The following is a 20548-nucleotide window of genomic DNA, read 5'->3' on the forward strand; positions in this document are numbered from 1 at the left end:
TAGAGTAGAATGTAAAATTAAACAACACGCACCCAGATTTCATGCCACAGAAATGCAAAAAGACATTTTGAAATCCCTCTTGGTAAAAATTATATTGCATCATAAAGAGAGTTTGTTTAGAGCTTGGAGTTTGAGAAATGTAATGTGTGTGGTTTCCTTAAAAAAAAACATGAAAGATCAAATGCTTCATTTGCTGCTGGAGCTATTTATAAACTGTTCAAATTGAGTGCAGTGGGAGGGTTAAGTAGCTAGCTAGTAAAGACGTATCACGGTCTGCTAACTGGTGAGGAGAGAAAAGGAGAGAAAATACAGAATGTTTTGAAAAGCATCTACACGTAAGTCAACAGGACAGTGTGCCAGGTACTGCTTATAACGTTCTGCAGAATAGTCCATAGTGCACATTAAGAAGTACTAGACTTGACCTGAGGGGTAGCTTCGAAGGCTTAACCAAGGAAGGGATGATTGAGTTATACTTGAACCTACAGGGTGACCCTGAGTGCTGCAAAGAGAAGGAAGTCCAGATGCAAAAGCATGAGGGTGGGACAGAGAGAGTGGGTTGTTGGAACATAACACAGAGGCTCTAAAAGGAGCGTGGTGAGGAAGGAAGCTCATATCAGTAAAAATGATAGTAAAGCGGATTCACAGCCTTTTGCCTTGTGGGGGCGAATTAACAACGGAAGCTTTAAAGAGTAACAGCATTTCTTTTGAAATATTCAGGCAGAGGCAGCGGCAGACAATGGGCAGGCAAGTGAGAAGGGCATTAGTTCTTGGGGGGAAAGCTGAGATGGACGTTCAACCAGTAGAATGTATGTTTAAGAGAAGAGAGAAGGTGCACCATAAGGTAGCCACCAAGCCTAGGTATTTGGAGGGAGGGGCTTTGAAAGTATTTCCATAAAAAGAGGTTTTTGAACTGTCAGTTCCAAATGAATATCTCTTAAAGCCTTAACATGATTTTCTTTCCTCTCCAAATGTTTGCCTTGTCATAGCATCGAACAAACAACTGAGATCCTGTTGCATCTGTCACCTGATGAAGCTGCCAATCTGAAGGAAGGGATCAATTTTCTTCGAAATAAAAAGACGGGCAAAGATTACATCTTATATAAGAACAAGAGCCGCCTGCGAGCGTGCAAGAATATGTGCAAGCATCAAGGAGGCCTGTTCATAAAAGATATTGAGGATTTCGACGGAAGGTACCAAGAGTCCTTTGCTTTCTCACCAGCGACACTTCTTAAGGGGATTTGGCAGAAAATCTGCTCATTTAAAAATTTCAAAGGGACCAATCAACAGATTATTTCCCCTAGTCAATCCATCACTTTCACTTGTCCTCGCTGAGGGTATCTCTCTGATCTCAAAATGTTATGACCTCTACTTAATTTTCCTCTCTCTCATAAGAACGATTAAAATTTATTCCTAGCTTGAAAAACAGTAAAACTCCTAGGGTAGGTGTGTCTGTGTGTGTGAGCATTTGGGTGTGCATTTACCTGCTTTTGTGTTCAAAGATTCAAGCCTCCTTTAGGTTTCCTTTCCCTCTCCTGGAGAAGTGTGTGTGCTTGTTTGCCAGGGTGGGGAAGGGTAGCTTTCCAAACTCTGCTGGGGAGCGGGTGGAATTTCTCTGGCAGCCTAGTTGTAGTTAAAAAATAAATATGGCAGATCCCCAACCGTGCCTGCTCTGAACAGTGGCTCTTCTGGTCATTTCTCGGAAGAACTAGTGCTGGCACCTGCCTCTCCTCACCCCTTGATTAAACCTGTGCATACATCTCCCCCCCCCACCCCCCCCAGTGCAGGAGTCAGACCAGGACAGGATTGTTTAGTTTTGTTTGCAATGACTGCCGAAGAGATAACAGCCCTGCCTGGCACAGCCAGGGAGAGGTCTGGGTGGGGAGGTGCTCTGTCAGCCTCAGTCTCAGCATCAGCAATGCATGAGCAGTTTTCTTTTCTTTTTGAGGAAGATTAGTCATGAGCTAATGTCTGCCAATCCTCCTCTTTCTGCTGAGGAAGACTGGCCCTGAGCTAACATCCATGCCCGTCTTCCTCCGCTTTATATGTGGGATGCCTACCACAGCATGGCTTGCCAAGCAGTCCCATGTCCGCTCCTGGGATCCGAACTGGCAACCCGGGGGCCGCTGAAGCAGAACGTGCGAACTTAACCCCTGTGCCACCAGGCCGGCCCCTGACCCCATCTGTTAAGCTTTGCTTCAATCTAACTTGATCTGTGTGATTTTGGTTATTTCCTGCTGGGCTTTTTTCTTCCACTGTGTTGTCAGTCTAATTTCTTAGGTGATTTGTGGGCAGTTTAGTGCTAGTGTACTCAGATGGAGCTGGGTAGTTGTCCAAGAGCTCCTTGTTGTAATTGTTTAGAAGTCACCCAACTCCAGAATGTTCTCACACCTGTGTACAGGTTTGCATCACTGCATACTTAGTTTCGGGACCCTATCCATGTATTATTAGATTTTTAAATGTTAACCACTGTGGTGTCTGTAGCTTTCTTGGCTCCTCAGATCAGGTTGCTAAATTTGGCAACTAACAATACAGGATGCCCAGTTAAATTAGCATTTCAGGTAAACAACAAATGTATCTTTAGTATAAATATGTCCCAGAATTGCATGGGACATACTTATAGCTCACAACTGTACTCGGGGGAGGGGGGGTGCCTCTTGGTAGTTTGCTAACAGTCCTATTTTGATTCCCTTCCATCTTCTCAGTGGATTCAAGTTAGAGAAAGCTCAGACATTGGTGTTCTGTCACTAGTAAACTTCTGCAAGTACTCAGAATGTTGAGGTTTTCTAACTATTGCAGAGTTTTTTTGTTTTGGGAAAAAAATCAGTAAACGTTTATTTGATCCAGTCATTTTTAATACATACCGTTGACGGCCCGCCCCACGCCACTCGGGTCTGGGGGGCAGGGTAACTGTTACTGTTCTGAGACTGTTTTTCTCTCCTTGAAGGGCTTTTTGACACCGTGCCCGCTCAGCCAGCCGTTTAAAGAAAGCGTTACAGCTTAGCAATTAGGAGCATGATGTTTCTGCATTGACGGCCTACTTTAGAAGCCTGGCCCACGGTTTCCCAGCTCAGTGATCCCCGCACGAGACCTTTCCGGGCTTTAATCGCCTCCTCTCTAAAATAAGGATCAAATGTTGCCTTCATTGTCGGGTTGCTGAGAAGACTGAGTGATTTCAAACATAAAGCACTTACAAGAACGTCTGGCATAAGATGACCACTCAGTATATGTTAATTACGTTGACTGTTATTATTACTCTGACATAAATTTCTTGTATAGTTTAGGAACAGAGCTTATTTATGGGAACTCAGATGGTTCTTAGTTCTTAACATTGTGCCTCTTAACATAGTGATTGCTTTACTGCAGACTGGCCTTTCTCTCCTTCATCCGAAGCCTTGGGGGCCATTGATCCTGGTTTCACCCTATTCTGTTGACGGGCCAACCTGGAGACAGCACTCTTTTGACTCTGCTGCACTTAAGGAACCAGATTCCCCCAGGCTTATTCCCAGTTGAAGCTTGCCACGCATTTAGATCTTGAAACTTAGCATCGCCAGTGGAACCCACACACTGTACTCCCCTGTCCACCTCTCCAAATTCAATTGCTTCTAGGTGGGTTCTCTGTGTAGCACTTCACCTGAAGAATCTCTTTTCCAGGATTCAGTCAAGAACAATGACCTACCTGTTCCACCCCCGCTGTGTCAGTTGGTTGTTTTCTTCACATGTGAAAAAAAATCAGCAGCTCTTAAAAGCTGTGGTTCTTGTTTTTTGTCACAGCCTTTCTTGCATAGGAAGCTGTTGCCTCCCTCCTGTCTACCTGCCAATCATGAACATTTATGGGCCTGTGATAGTTTCGCCCTTAATGGCCCAGCATACTGAAAGCTGCGTTTCTAATGTTCTGTTAGTTTTTGAAAGGTTGTTGGCTACTCATTGATGAGAAAGGAGATGCCACAAAATAATCCTCCATAAATTGAAATGTGGAATATGCTTTTTGCCTCATTACTAAAAAATAACATAAAAAATTCTAGATATAATTAAGCTTGAAAAAATCAGTATAGTTCTCTTATATGTTAAAATAGACATTTTTAGTTGAAAAAAATCTGATCTTCCTTGTTTGAGACATCCTTGTTTGTTTGCAAAATAAAATTATTTAACTGTTGAAAAAAAAACTTCAATGGGAACACTACCAACATAAAGAGAAGACATAATCTGTTCATGCCCCATCTCCAACCACCACTTGCCTCTGCTAAGAAATAGAAAGGAGAAAAATTCCTGAGCATCTTGTTTTGTTACAGTCTGATTCTTGTTCTGAAATAGGGTTGCCAGAGTTACTAAATAAAAATGCAGAACACTCAAATTTGAATTTCAGATAACAAATTTTTAATACATCTCAAATATTGTGTGAGATAATAAATTAGTCATTATTTATCTGAAATTCATATTTAACTGGGCATCCTGTATTGCTGGCAACCATGTTTTGAAATATTAAACTATAGGGAAATCTTGTCTCTTGGATAAATGAAAACTTTAGTTGAGCTTAGGTTTAGTATATTGTACTAAGGGTCAAAGGTTGTGGAGTAATTGTAAATCACAGACCTGTATTTGCTACTACTACATTCTTTCCTTGTGTTGGCCCCAACGGCATCTTACCTAGCTTAGTTTTTATAAGAGAACCAACCCTGAAGCCTGCTTTATTCTGGTGGCTCCGTTGATCTCTCACATGTCATTTCATGACGTGAAGTTTATCTTCATTTTTTAAATCACCTACTGATAATTAGTCTATATCTCCTTGGGTATTTGAATATTAGCTATTAATAGTTTTCTTCTTATGTATTTTGTGTTCAATCAACTAGTGTAATTTTGTCACAAAAATAATACGTTTTAGCACGATAAGATTAATTTTTATTTTCGCCGTCATAAACCTAAGCACAATTTTTCATCCAGGTCTGTTAGGTGCACAAAACACAACTGGAAGTTAGACGTGAGCTCCATGAAGTATATCAACCCTCCGGGCAGCTTCTGTCAAGATGAACTGGGTAAATACCATCAAGTTGATAAATGTATTTTGCTATTATTGTTATTGGGGTTCTTCTTGTCAACTTGTTTCCAGTCTCACTTGAAGCTTTGGATACATTCTGATTTTAAGCTGTGGACATTAGGGTTGGTTGGGTTTTTTTTTTAATAATTAGTGCTGAAAATTCTAAACAGAGGATTTCTCCAAGAGATCCCTTCATTCATTCATTTGTTGAGCAAATATTTGTTGAGACCTTACCATGTGTAAACATTGGACTGGTATTAAGAGATACAATGATGGATGAGATAGTCAGTGTGAGTGAGAGGACATTTACGTGAAGTGGTAGCTCAGGCAAACCTGAGATCAAGGATGCTCTAATAGGTTTTTTAAAGTGTATTATAAAATAGTGGCTCTGAATATTTTATCAATGAAGACACACAGGTGGAGTTCATGTGCACGATCCTCTCAATAATTATGATGAAACTTCACAGTTTTGATTAAGAGATAAAGTGCTTCAAATTCCATAGCTCTTTCTGGTATAGGTAAGTGGCCACAGTTTACAGATTCTCAGTATGCCGGCTCTACTTGTACTTTTTGCTTCCTCCTACTCAAGCTAGCCTGTGAAATATGAGTAAGAAGGGCTTAGTCATAGGAATAAATTTGTCTGTCTCTGTTTTGATTAAAATTGTGTTTTATCAGTAGAAAAATTACTTATGACAAGTTTACAACTGTTCAATTAGAAACACTGTTTCAGAATGACTGCTACAGGAATAAGAAACCAGATTTGATCTAACCGGGGGAAATCGCAGAAAGCATCATCCCAGAGATGGCACTAATGTTGGGTTTTGAAAGATGGGCAGAATTTCATCAGGCAGAGAAGAGAAAGAAGGACATTCCTGGGGAAGGGAACAGCTGGGCCAGCTTTAGCACCTTTAGGGCCAAATGTGTAGTTCAGTTGGCCGGAGTATAGGGTATGTTCATTCAAGTAGTACAATATAAGCCCGCAAAGGTATATTGCAAGGAGGGCTTTGAAATCTGTTCTAAGAATTAAGACCTAATCCAGAATGGTATTGTGTGTCAGGTGTAGTAGTAGGCACTTTGTGTGAATTATTACCCTCATCTCGACCCTACGAGGCAGTAATGGGGAGTCAGTACTGGAGAGTCATTTTCTTACCACCAAATGTATCAACCCGCCTGGCCCTGTGCCCACACATTCTTCCTTGCCTCCAGTTACAGGTTAAAGTGGATGTACTGACCTGTTCCTATGGCTAGACCCTCCCCTCACACACTGGATCCCATCTCCTCACACTTACTTAAGGACTTCACTCCTGCAATTCTCTCTCTCCAATATCATCAATTTTGTCCTTGCCTATTTTTTTTTTAAGATTTTATTTTTCCTTTTTCTCCCAAAGCCCCCTGGTACATAGTTGTATATTTTTAGTTGTGGGTCCTTCTAGTTGTGGCATGTGGGATGCCACCACAGCATGGCTTGATGAACGGTGCCATGTCTACGCCCACGATCCGAATGGGTGCATCCCTGGGCTGCCAAAGTGGAGCGCATGAACTTAACCACTCGCCCATGGGGCTGGCCCCCTGTCCTTGCCTATTAACCTGCATGCATGCACACATGCACACACACAGACACACACACATGCTCTAGTTTTCATGTCAGTCCTTACTAGACCTTGCATCCCCCTTAAGTTGTGTTCTCATTTCTCAAAACCTTTAAACAGCTAACCCCCTGGAAACAGGTGTCCACACTCAGTGCCTCTGTTCCTTCACCTCCCATTCTCTCGTAGTTGAGCTTCTGACCCTACCACTCCACTAACACTGTTCCGTCAAGGTCCCCAGTGTTCTCCATCATTCTAAATTCAGTGGTTGCTTTTCTATTGTCATCATGCTCAAACTCTCAGCAGTATACAGCACAGTGGCCCCATCTCTCCTCAACATATGCTGTTTTCGTGCTGTCTGGGAAGCAGTTCTCTCTGTATTAGTTTTCTATTTGCTGCTGTAACAAAGTACCACAAACTTAGTAGCTGTTTTAAGATTTAATGTAAGATTTATTAAGATTTAATTGACTTGAGATTTATTATTTATTTAATATAAGATTTATTAAGATTTAATATAAATCGATTATCTCACAGTTTTGTAGGACAAGAAGTCCAACACAGGTCTCTTAGCTAAAACTATGGTGTCAGCAGGGCTGTGTTTCTTTCTGGAAGCTCTAGAGGAGAATCTGTTTCCTTGCTTTTTCCAGCATTTAGAAGGCCCTCTTTGTCCATTTTCAAAGCCTGGCATCTCTGGACATTTTTCTGTAGTCACATCTCCCTCTTCTTTTAAGGACCCTTATGATACGTTGGGCCCATGCAGATAACCCAGGATAATCTCCCTATTCTAAAGTCAGCTGGGGGCTGGCCCGATGGCATAGTGGTTAAGTTTGCCTGCTCCACTTTAGTGGCCCAGGATTCACAGGTCCGGATGCCGGGTGCAGACCTAGCACTGCTCGTCAAGCCACGTTGTGGCAGCATCCTACATAAAATAGAGGAAGATTGGCACAGATGTTAGCTCAGTGATAATCTTCCTCAAGCAAAAACAAGAGGAAGATTGGTAACAGACGTTAGCTCAGGGCCAATCTTCCTCACACACACAAATAAAGTCAGCTGATTAGCGACCTTAATTTCATTTGCAACTTGAACTCCCCTTTCTCATATAGCCTAACTTATTCATAGATCCTGGACATTAGGATGTGGGCATCTTTGGGAGCCATTATTCTGTCTACCACATTCTCCTGATTTTTATTCTGATCACACTGAGTACTTCTCAGTCTCCTCTACTGACTCATCCTCTGAAGAGTTCTGAATGTTGATATGATCTTGGACTTAGTCCTAAGCTGTCTTTATCTACATGCTTTTCCTAAATGATCACTTCTAAACCCGCAGCTCTAAATGCCATTTTTACTCAGATGACTCCAAAAAAGTCACCTCCAGCTTTGACCTCATCCCTGAGCTCCAACTCTGATATCCAACTGCCTACTGAGTATTTCAACATGGACTTCTAGTAGGCATTACAAGCATGCAGCCTAAACAGAACTCTTAATGCCCAGCCCCAATTCATCCTCAGACCTGTTCCTCCTCCAGCCTTCCCCACCTCTGTAAGTGGCACCACATCCACTCAATTGAACAAAACCTGGTAGACACTCTGAGTCTTCTCTTTCCTTAAACACCCATATCTAAACCATTAATCCTGTTGCCTCTATGCCAGAACACCTTCAGAATCCATCCACACTGGCTCCACCTGAGTGCAAGTCACAGTCACCTTCTGCCTGAATGACTGGCCTCCCTGTTTCCGCCCTTGCCTTCTACAATCCATCCTGCTTACAGCACCCAGTGTAATCTTCTAAAAATCCAAATCAATTCACATTATTCCCCTGCTTGAAACTTTCCAGCAAGCTTCCTATCACACTTAAGAATGTGCATACCTTTGATCCAGCAATTCCGCATCCAAGACTGTATGCTAAGATCTTATTGACATGTCAAAAGATATAGTTATAAGAATGTTCACTCACAGCAATTTACAAGAAAAACTGGAAACAATTTAAACATTAGAAATAATTTTGATATCTTAAAAGTGCTACTATTGAAGAAACTAAAATAATAGAATATTTCTGATATAAAGCAAAAAGGTTAAACACATTACATCTAGTATGACCAATTATGAAAAAATATATCTGCATAAATTACTATTTGTTACCTGTGAAGGGAGCTGAACTGGGGGCTTCCTGGGCTGTAACTCCATCTAGGGATTTAGATGATGCTACCTTTACATTTTTTTCAGGCTCAAATTATTGTGACCATAGGATACGGTATAGAATATCAGGGCCACTCTTGCCCATGTGTCTTGGTGAGACCAACTCCTAGTGATTTTTTGAAGAAGATCCTGCCCTGCACAGGCATTCTCCCAGTTCCCCTATGAGCAGAAGCGTCACTTGTGGAGATGCAAGTCATTTTCCATTCTTCCCCCAAGAAGATAGAATGCTATTCTGGGAAGAGTTGGAACCCTGTAGGCTCTCTTGTTATCAGAAACTGAATACATGTGCAATACAAATACTGTTAAAAATTTATTTGGGCAAAACCAATAAGAACTGATAAGCATAGGTTTGAACATAATAAACTGTTAGTTTATGTAAGTGAAAGGACAACGGACTATAAATCTTGTGACTATGTAACCCAGAAATCTATAGATGCTTTGGGCCTTTTACGAAAACTTCGAAGTCTTTTGGACAAGACCTGTAGAGACAATATAGCAAAATTGTTAAGAGAGAAGGCAATGGGGTTCAGGTCCGGGGCTTGAACACACAATTAAGTGACTTTGGGTGAGTTATGGAACCTCTTTATGCTTTAGTTTCCTCAAATGGAGATAATATTGGTAGTAGCTATATTCTTATTGCCTTTTCTTGCCCAATTTCCTTGGCTTGAACCTCCAGGTAGAAGTGGCAAGAGCAGACATACTTGTCCTTTTCCTGTTCTTGGGGGGAAGGCATCCAATCTTTCACTATTAAGTATAATGTTAACTGTGGGGTTTTCTTAGATTCCCTTTTGCAGGTTGGGAGCATTCCCTTGTAAGTTCTCTGAGTGTTTTTATCACGAAAGGGCGTTGGACTTTGTTAAATGCCTTTTTTGCATTAATTGAGAAGATCATGCATTTTTTTCCCCTTTGTTCTATTAATGTGATGTATTTCGTTAATGGCTTTTCAAATATTGAAACAGCCTTACATGAACCCCACTTGATCGTGGTGTATAATTCTTTTTTATATTGCTCAATCGTGTTTTCTAATATTTTGTTAAAGATTTTTATATCTATATTCATAAGGCATATTAGTCTCTAGTTTTCCTTTTCTTGTGATGTCTTTGTCTGGTATTTGCATCAGGGTGATACTGGCCTCATAGAATGAGTTGGGAAGTGTTCCCTCCTCTTCTGTTTGTTGGAAGAATTTGTGAGGTATTGGTGTCGATGCTTCTTTAAACATTTGGTCAAATTCACCAGTGAAGCCATCTGGGCCTGAACTAATCTTTGTGGGAAACATTTTGATTACTAATTTAATATCGTTATTTGTTTTGGGTCTGCTCAGATATTGTTTCTTCTTGAGTCAGTTTTGTTAATTTGTGTCTTTGTACAAATTTCTGCGTTTCACCTGGGTTATCTAATTTGTTGATGTACAATTGTTTATAGCATTTCCTTATATCCTCATTATTTTTGTAAGATCAGTAGTAATGTCCCCTTTTCATTCCCGATTTTAGTAATTTCAGTCTCTCTTTTTTTCTTGGTCCGTCTAGCTGAAAGTTTGTAAATTTTGTTCATTGTTTCAAAGAGCCAACTTTTATTTTCATTGATTTTTCTCTCATTTTTCTATTCTCAATTTCATTTATTTCTGCTCTAATTTTTAAATTATGTCCTTCCTTCTGCTTACTTTGGGTTTAGTTTGCTCTTCTGTTTCTAGTTTCTTAAGGTGGAAGGTTAGGTTTTTTATTTGAGATCTTTTTTAATATAGGCAAGTACAGGTATAAATTTCCTTTTACCACTTTTAGCTGTATTCCATAAGTTTCAACATGTTATGTTTTTGTTGGTTTCAAAGTATTTTCTCATTTCTCTTGTGATTTCTGTCTTAAACCATTTGTATTTAGAATGATGTTGTTTAATTTCTATGTATTTGTGAATTTCCCAGCTTTCTTCTCATATTGATATCTAATTTCATTTCATTGTGGTCAGAGAACGTACTTTGTCTGACTACGATCCTTTTAAATTTATTGAAACTTGTTTTATGGCCTAACATATGGTCTATACTGGAGAATATTCCACATATACTTAAAAGAATGTGTATTCAGTTATTGGGTGGAGTGTTCTGTATATGTCTGTTAGGTCTGGTTGGTTTATAGTATTGTTTAAAACTTCTGCTTCCTTCTTTATACTTTAGTTGTTCTATCTTCTCGTCTTCCTTTTAGGCGTACTTTTACAAATAATTGTAATTATTCTGTATAAATTATTTTGTATCCTGTTTTTTATCTGTTAATATTATAATAGATATTAGTCACATTATGTCAGATTCTATATATACCTAATTTTAAAGCATGTTTACATTATATATTAACTTATATGATTTATTTAGCCATTTCTCTGTTGTTAGAATTTAGGCTGTTATAGTTTTATTTTTGCCATTGAAAACTATGGTCTTCGTGCATAAGAGCTTTCCCCCCCACTTTTTTTTTTGAGTTCTTTCCATAAGATAGTTGAGTTACTGGCAAAATCTTATGACTACTTACAGCTTTTACTCATGTCTAACACCTCATACACCTCAGTATAAAGGTGGGCTTCACATGGACTGATAGCCTAAATGAGAGAGGTAAGACTATAAAAGTAAGAAAAGAAATGTAGGAGAATATCTTTGTGACCTAGAGATGGGATGGCACTTTTTGTTTCTTTAACTGACACTTCAAAAGTAGCTCGTAGGGCAAAAATTTTTTAAAAATTAAAAACTGATGAATATGATTTTATCAACTAAAAATTTCTGCTAAATGGGCACCATGGACAAAGTTAAAAGATATATGATAATTTGGGCGATTATTCTATGATCTTTACAACCAACAAGGGAATATTATCTAGCATATAGGAGGAAGGAATACAAATTGACAAGGAAAAGACAGGAAACTCAACATAAAAATGACGAAAGGACATGAGCTAGCATTTTACACAAGAAGAATCCCAAAAGGCTAATAAGCATATGAAGAATAGCTCAAACTCACTAATGATCAGAAAACTGCAAAATAAAGCCATAAAGTATCACTTTACATTTTTTCCACTGGTAAAAGTTAGGAACTAGGATGATGCCAAATGTTGTCAGAGATACAGGGATATAGAAATCCTTATGTCTGTAGGGGGAGTGTGGCCAGTGCAGCCATTCTGCAAAGTAATTTGACAGTGCTTAGTCAGAGGAGAGTTATGAACCCACTGTGATCCATCAGTCCCACTTCTGTTTATATCCCAAAGAAATCCTGTTGTGACAGAATCTGGGAGTCCACCACTGGGACAGTCTATAGGTAAAATGTGGTGGACACGCACCATGGAATACTAAACTGCAGTTAGAAGTGGACTATATGTACACATGGCAACATGGAAGAATCTTAAAATATAGTATTGAGTGAAAAAGTGAAAAAAAAGACTAGAGACCCACTACCATTTATATAAATGCACACACACAATATAATACAGATTTTTCATGAACATTCAAATCGTAGCTGTAGGGGAGGAAAGGGAAATAAGAGAGGGAAATAGAGATAAGCAAAATGAATGAATGAATGCATGAGGAGCTTTGCCTGCACCAAATATAATGTATCATGAACTGAAAATTATGACTAACACAGTCCTCTTCACTTGAGATCCTAAATGAATGAATGAGTCCATAATCCATTCATCCACTCTTTAATATGTATTGCATTACCATCCGCTATTTGGAATGGACCAATTTTTCTCTTGCCTCTTAGTATAAAAGCCTGACTTTTTTCCCTCATACCTTACCAGCTCAGGGCATTCTTAGTCTTAGATCAGACTTTTCTCGTTTGAGGCAAAAAATAGCATCTCATTATTTTAAATTGTGTTTGTCTCTCAAATGTGATGCTAATATTTTCCAAATGTGTTTGCCAGTTTTCCAATTTGATGTTAGAACTCTTTCATTTTACATTTGTATCCATGCAAATTTTCCATTGGAATTGTTTCCATTGCTGTTGGACTTCAGAGTCCTCCCTTTGATATTCTATTGTATCATACTTCTTGATGACTTGGTTGCTTTTCTTTGTGTTTTTAACCAATTAGAATACTTAGCTAACCAATTGCCACAGCACCATTTGTTAGATAGCCTTTCCTTTCCCATCGATTTATGGTCCTTCCTTTGGAATATAGTAAACAGTTATTTAATTAGGACCCTCTTCTTGACTGTCCTTATGCCAATAACCAATGATTTAATTATCATAGTTTTCTAATATGTTTTTGTTCTAATTCTTTCTTATTATTCTTCCTTATCAAAAGATTGTAAGGAATTCCATTTGTTTGTTCTTCTGGATAAATATTGTTATAACCCAAATGACCTATTTCAGATTCTGAGGTCAAAAGAAGGATACCACATTCTCACTACTTTACAGAGGCAGGGATTTTGCAGATGTTACATTCTTCTTTTGCATATGTGCAATTTATTTTTGTACAAGGGGTGTAGAGACCTTTATAGTACTCGCTTTGGAACAATAGTTAAGAGATGCAGATTCTTTCTTGTTTCTGCTTTTCTTGAGAGAGAAATTCTGAAGAAGAAAAATCCTTAAGAGTGGGTACCAGTGCAGAAGTTTTCTGAGAGTCTTCCATAATACCGTTGTACTTTCTAACTAGTATTTGCTAATCTATAGGTTTGTTTGTCTAATATCAAGCTTTCTTTTTAACTCTACTCATTCTTTGAAGGTAAAACAGCTATCATAATACTGATCTTATTTATTAAATGCCTTCTCTGTACCAGGCATAGTGCTAGACACTTTAGGATCTATCATCTCGTTTAATCCCACAGCAACTCTATGAAGTATAGGTATCTTAATCCTATTTTACAGATCAGGAAAGCGAAGCTCAGGATACTGCTAATAAGCAGTAGAGTCAGGACTGCTATCCAGATGTTTCCGAAATCAGCATTCTTTCCATTTCGTGACACTGTTTTCTAGCAATCATATAACCTGGAAATAGTAATAATATGTATCTTTGTTATACCACTGCATTTTCAAGAACATAGTTAAATAATAAGGGCATTCTTTGCGTGTTCTTGATTTTATTAAGAAAGCCATTTGTGTTTCACTATTAAATAAGCTAACTATTATGAAGAAAAAAATTATTATGAAAAAAATTATTATGAAAAATTATTAAAATTATTATGAAAAAAATTATTATGAAAAAATATTGTTTTTATTAAATTCTTAAGCAATATTTAAAAGATATAAAAAATAATAGAGTGAACACCCGTGTACCAGCACTGAGCTTACAACGTAAAACATTAACAATGAAAGATCTTTATGTACCTTTCCTTGATCATAGGACATATCTCTCCATCCCCCAGAGGGAATCATGCTTCTGAATTTGGGGTTTCAGGAAAACTATTCTTAGTTACTTTATTAGTTAGATTCACAAAAGGAAAGCAGATGGCACCCTCAAATAAGGATAATTTGAGGAGGGTATATTCACAAAAGGATTTTTTTGTGTGTGTGAGAAAGTTCACCCTAAGCTAACGTCTGTTGCCAATCCTCCTCTTTTTTTTTTCTTTTGCTTGAGGAAGATTAGCCCTGAGCTGACATCTGTGCCGATCTTCCTTTACTTTGTATGTGGGATGCCTCCACAGCATGGCTGATGAGTGGAGTAGGTCTGCACCCGGATCCAAACCTACAAAACCTGGGCTGCTGAAGCAGAGCGCATAGAACTTTAGCAACTTGGCCATGGGGCTGGCCCCACAAAAGGACTTTTTATAGGGTGTGGATGTGGGAAAAACACAGGGGCAGATGGAGTAATCTGGAGTTAATAGCAACCAAGTTATCCATCTTTAGGCCCAAAGGGATGAAGAGGGAAGCAGTTTCCATAATCTAAAAGAGAGTCATGAAGAACCAGCCTCCTTGAGTGGAGCTGTGACTTCTGTCAGTGCCCAGAACACGGCTAGGTTAAAGTGACCTTACAGGGAAAGAGCCAGAGAACAAACAACCCAACCTCATGGAATTATCGTGTCATCTTGCCCCGGAGCTTCCTACTAGCCAAACTCACCTAGAAGGTGGAAGGTATGGGAGCCCTTTGTTGTAGTCTATATGACTCCACCTCCTGAAGAAGGCAGCAGGTGGACAAGAGTGGAGAAAGGGAGAAAAGAGTGGGTCTGTCGGGTCCAATGGACACTATCTGCTACAATCATGTTTCTAGTTTTTAAAGTGCTCTTTTAAAAACTAAGAAGAAATGTTATTTTTAGCTTATGTTGAGATAATCCTATATTTCAGTTTCCCAACTTAAAGTGCCAAGTCTGGGCAGGAGCAGTGCCTAGGTTGAGAGAGGGGGCTGTGCAGCCCCTTCTGGAGCTCATATCTTGTAGGGGAGACAGACCACAAGCAAACAATATGGCATATGCCCAGTGATGATAAGGGCAAGGAAGAAAAATAACGAGGGGTGGAGGGCTGGAGAGGGGTAGGACTGTTGTGGGCTGGAGACTAATATTTTAGATAGAGTGGTCAGAAAGCCTCTCTGATAAGGTGACATCTGAGTCCCCAGTGATGCCAGGGAGCCAGTAGTGCTGATACCAGGGAGAGCTTTCCAGGGACATCAACGAGTCATCAGTTTGTCAGGGGCAGAGAAGGAGAACATAAGTACAGAGACATGAGGGTGAGGCTAGGGAAGTGAGAAAGAAAAACGGACTTTGGGGGAGGTAATTCTTTAAGTTTTCAACTTTTTATTTATTATAGTCTGTCACTATGACCTTGAAAATCGAAGTTTGACAGCGTATATAAATCTTTGTTCACAACTACTGGGGAAAATTCTAAAATGTACCATTTCTTGTTTTATGGGTAATTTTTACCTCAGTTTCTTCCATAAGCAGTTGTCTTACAGAGTATAATTAATATTCACTTTAAAAGTGCAGGTCAAACTTTTTTTTATATACTTTGAAGAAAGGAGGAAAAAGCTTGGCTTTGAGGTCAGGGCGGTGATGCTGTTTCCACAGAGACTGCTTTGGTCTAGGATCTCATTTGCTTTCATTTAGCAGTTAATAAAATTGCTGGCATTTATTAGGATTAATGGTCCTTGGAGATATCTAGTGTTAAAGATAAAAGCACAGAAGAAAGGAGAAATCAAGTAACTCGCCCAAGATCACCCAGCTATTCAGTGTTAAGTGGGAGAGTGAGAGTTCCAAACAAGGCCATCCATCTCCTGAGCCCATGACCAGGACAAGTTTGCTGATGGCCTCCCAAAACTACAGTCAGAGCTCTCAGATATGACTCTGCCTCCCTCCAATTGATCCTTCCCGTGTGTCTCACAGCATCTTTCTAAAATTAAGTTCTGCTTGGAATACTCCCTTGTTATAGCAGTTAGGTATTGTTTTCGGCTGTTATAACAGAAAACACAGATAAAAGTGGCCCGATCATATAGGGGGTTCTTTTTCTTACAGCACAAGAAGTTGTAAAGCAGGCAGCCCTGGGCATTATGGGTGTTCCGTGGTTTTTCAAGGAGCCAAGTTCCTTTTGTCTTCCTGCTCTGTCATCCTTAGCATCTGGCTCTTTTTCTCAGGATCTCAAGATGGCTCCTACTCCTCCAGGCATGACAACTAGGTTCCAAATAAAAGAGAGGAAAGATAAAGGGAAAACAATGTGGGTCCCTTGGGCTTGTCCCTCTTTGTCAGGAAAATACAACTGTTCCTGGAAGTCCCGTTGGTAGACTTCTCCTCACACCTCACTGACCAGAACTATAGATACTGAACGTAGAGCTCTGTCTGTGGCCACTCATAATTGCAAGGGGGCCTGGGGAATTGTGATCTTTAGATGGGCATATCACCACTCCTAAAAAAAAATTAGGATGCTAATAGTAAGGAGAAAGGAAAGAATAGATAGATTTTGTGCAGGCCACCAGCAGAGTCTGCCACAATTGCTTGAAACTCTTCCTTGACCCCTCATTGTCACAAGATAAAATACAAACTCCTCTTTAGCATGTATTTAGGGTCCTTTGTGACCTACTCTGGCCTGTCTATGCTGTCTGGCTCAAGCACAGTTTTTCTTGATCATAAATTACCAGTCACTTTGTGAATATCAAGCTCCCCCATGCCCCAGTGTCTTTGCACATGCTGTTCTCTCATCCCTTTTGCTTCACATCAGCATATTCTTTTGTCTGCCCCAAACACTTCATCTTTCAAGTCTAGCTGGAGGATTACTTCCTATATGAAATCTGCTTTGATCTATAAGTAGCCAGATTAGGTGCCCCTTCCTATACACTCCCGTAGCACCTTGAACTCATCTCTGTCAATCATTGATTTCATTGTATTAATGACACTGTGTGTGTCTGTGTCCCTGACACAACTGAGATCTCGTGAGTTCCTTAAGTGTAATATGGGTAAAGAAATGAATTGATGTTGGTCTCAAGCTCTCGTCTCAGCAGATATTGCTTGACACGAATGAGCGTTGCCTTTTGTTTTGATTTTCCTTTGAGTTTTGGTACTCTGTGTACCTGAGCCATGCATTTCTATTTTACTGATGCTTTTTCAAAGTCACTTTTGTTGTTAATCCAGATTTGTTCCCCTTTGGTTCTAGTTGTTGAAATGGATGAAGGAAATGGACTACTGCTTCTAGAACTGAATCCTCCTAACCCCTGGGATTCAGAGCCCAGGTCTCCTGAAGATTTGGCCTATGGGGAGGTACAGGTAAGGGAACATTAAAATTGGAATATTCTTAAAACTATAAATAAAACTAAGATGTCCATTTATATATATATTTACATCCTATATTACCTTGAATACTCTTTGAAGTGGTGAGTTAATTAGCACATAAAATAAAATTATTCTGAACTGTTGAGTGAATGTTTTAGGAAGCCCTAGAACTTGGCAGGGATTTCAAGGAAATATATCCAGAAAGAAAACCACAAACCAGAAACAAAACCTTTAAAGGAGATCCCAAAGGAGAGTCAGTGAAACTCCTGGAGGAAGCTCAGACTTTATCCTTGACACCAGATCATGGTCAGATAAAATGGCCAGTTGTGTATTTCTGCACATTGCCCTAAAATCTTTTACAAAACTTCTTGTGCATTTTTACTAGCTTTAGAAGAGAGTTTCCTCCAGAACAAACACTTTGGTAGTTTGGGAGGGGCAAGCAATCAAAAATTTATTTTTCTGGAATATTTGGGAAGCTTGTAAAAACGGGCAGTTACTATTTGGGGAAACAACTTATTATACTATCCAGAATAAGTCTAATAAAATGGAATTGGATTCCTCAGCCTCTCCTCACTCTCTTTGTTGGCTTTTCACATTGGAGTTTCTGTTACCTCTCTCTGCTTCTTGGTGGACTCCTTTTTCCTGTGGATGTGCCAGGCTATGGAAAGGGAGTGAGGAATTGATTTGCAGTCCTCCCGTCTGTGCCTGTCTCTGAGTCATTGTTTATAGCCATTCTCAGAGAACCTTGACATCCTCAGTGAGTTAGCAGGTAATTTAGAAGAGAAAGCCTTGCAAGTCTGTGTAGCCAGGCTGCATGGCTATGCCAACCCACCCAAACTCAACAGGAATCATTCGTTCATAGACTATTCACAGACACTCTGGCATTTAAATCCTCCAGTGTCTGTCATAATATCTCTAACTGCCCTTCCTTGTAAATTATGCTTTGAAGGACTGGTCACAAAAGATTTTCTGCAGTGCAAACTGTACGTAAGTATCTAGGAGCTAATATAAATAGAGGAAATCAAGGTAAATCAATTGGCTTGACACCTAAAACCAACCCTGAGAATTTCTGTTCTAATAAAGTAGTGACCTGTTCTGGGAGTTGTATTCTCTCTAAAGACTCCTGCTGTGTCTCACTTGGGTCCTATTTGCCTGAGCGTGCTTGGGAGCAAGGTTCTCCAACGTGACCTGTCGGCTAAGCAGCCCAAACATTTCAGTTCATTGCTGCTGGCCAGGAATGATTTGATAATCTGAATCTGGCTTTTTTCTGACAGGTAACATACCTCACTCATGCCTGCATGGACCTCAAGCTGGGAGACAAGAGAATGGTGTTTGACCCTTGGTTAACTGGTCCTGCTTTTGCCCGAGGCTGGTGGTTGCTACATGAGCCTCCCTCTGATTGGCTGGAGAGGCTGTGCCGGGCAGACCTAATTTACATCAGTCACATGCACTCAGACCACTTGAGGTAATGACATCTAAGCGCTCAACTCATAAGAAAATCCTGCAGTAAAGACATAACGTGTTTTCAGGTTGTTTTGCAATCATTGCTGACTTTGAGGTAGGGTTTGTTGGAATGATAAAGAGAGGACTATTTTAGATCTTTAGAGGACTGATTTAGACAAATGCTTGCAATTGCATAGCGTAATTTTAAAAGTGCTTCCACACTTTACACCATTGGGAATGAGGAAGGGGCTATTGTGGGGTGGAGGACAGGGTTAATAATCCTACCGTCTCACTTCCCACTCTCAGGCCGCTTGGTAAAGTCTAGGTTTAAGGATCATCAGAGTTGACTTCCTTTTTCAGTTCAACGTTTATAGCAGGCATCAGCACACATTTTATATAAAAAGGCCAGAGTGTAAATATTTTAGGCTTTATAAGCCATGGGGTTGAAGTTGCAACTACTCCGCTGTTGCAGCACAAAAGCAGCCACAGACAGTCCTGACTGAGCCTGTGTTCCAACAAAACCTTATTTATGGACAATGACGTGAATATCGTGTAATTTTCATCGGTTTGATTTCCTCTTCAACCGTTTTAAAAGGTACAAACTATTCTTGGCTTGCAGCAACAGGTCACTGGGGTTTGCCATCTCCTGATTTATAGCACCCCGACAATGCTGCGCTCCCAACTTGTTAACCCTGAGTCAAGCTCATCCAACACTTCACTGAAGCCAGGGCAATGTGAAACTGATGATGGGAACTGAGTCGTCCCTAAGCCAGGCAGTCAAGAAGGCAGGAGACAATGGAACTTTCACCACAAAACCACACACATTTGCGAATGAACAGTTAAGGGAAGAGGAAGGGTCATGTTCCCAATCCCCGGTTTAGTTACAGGGTCATGTTTGTTTATCCTTGTTCAGAAGTTTGTATCACTACTGCTGGGCTGCCAACATAAACACATAGCAATGCCCACAATGTTCTAAAAAGAGGCAAGTTCAACCAACTTTTTTCCCTGTGACCTTACATGACAGAGTTCACATGTAGGACATACTTTGATAGAAATGTTCCATGGTTAGGGGAAATACATTATCTGCTGGTTGACTGGCCTCTTGATTCTCTATTTTAAAGCATATGGGGTCTAAGGGTGAGTATGTTCTCATACATCTTTTTAAAGGAAACAGTTTAAAAACTTAAGTGATGAACTGCTTTAGTAGCAAATTACTTGTAACACACTTCTAAACTGACCACAAATCACTGGGGTATTGTGGTGCTGTGATGAAAAATCTACTTGTCTAGGGGCTGGCCTGGTCGCGCAGCAGTTAAGTCTGCACGTTCTACTTCAGTAGCCTGGTGTTCACCAGTTCAGATCCCAGGTGCAGACTTATGCACCGCTGGTCAAGCCATGCTGTGGCAGGCGTCCCACATGTAAAGTAGAGGAAGATGGGCATGGCCGTTAGCTCAGGGTCAGTCTTCCTCAGCAAAAAGAGGAGGTTTGGCAGCAGATGTTAGCTCAGGGCTAATCTTTCTCAAAAACCAAAAAACAAGAAACTACTTGTCTGATTGCATGATACCTTTGTCCCACACAAATTTCTGGAACTAAACTTCTACAACTCCAGGGTTATGACAGCCCTGGGTTCAGGCATT

General features: G+C 40.0%; 1 protein-coding gene across 3 annotated transcripts in view; it reads left to right on the forward strand.

Moving 5' to 3' along the window:
* Positions 1-260: 260 nt before the first annotated feature.
* The window catches only part of LOC124226048 (cytidine monophosphate-N-acetylneuraminic acid hydroxylase), a 76963-nt gene continuing 56675 nt past the window's right edge, over positions 261-20548 (forward strand). Inside the window, exons 1-5 of one of the 3 annotated variants that reach the window (XM_046638848.1) lie at positions 261-360; positions 987-1190; positions 4939-5030; positions 17353-17462; positions 18743-18933. In XM_046638848.1, the coding sequence (XP_046494804.1) occupies positions 1135-1190; positions 4939-5030; positions 17353-17462; positions 18743-18933 (449 nt within the window). In that variant the 5' untranslated portion in view covers positions 261-360; positions 987-1134. Of the gene's footprint in view, positions 361-472; positions 859-986; positions 1191-4938; positions 5031-17352; positions 17463-18742; positions 18934-20548 lie in introns of those variants that run through there. The other 2 variants (XM_046638846.1, XM_046638847.1) reach the window with 2 other exon arrangements.

This window comes from Equus quagga, chromosome 15, assembly GCF_021613505.1.
Source record: "Equus quagga isolate Etosha38 chromosome 15, UCLA_HA_Equagga_1.0, whole genome shotgun sequence".
In the NCBI taxonomy this organism is placed as follows: domain Eukaryota; kingdom Metazoa; phylum Chordata; class Mammalia; order Perissodactyla; family Equidae; genus Equus; species Equus quagga.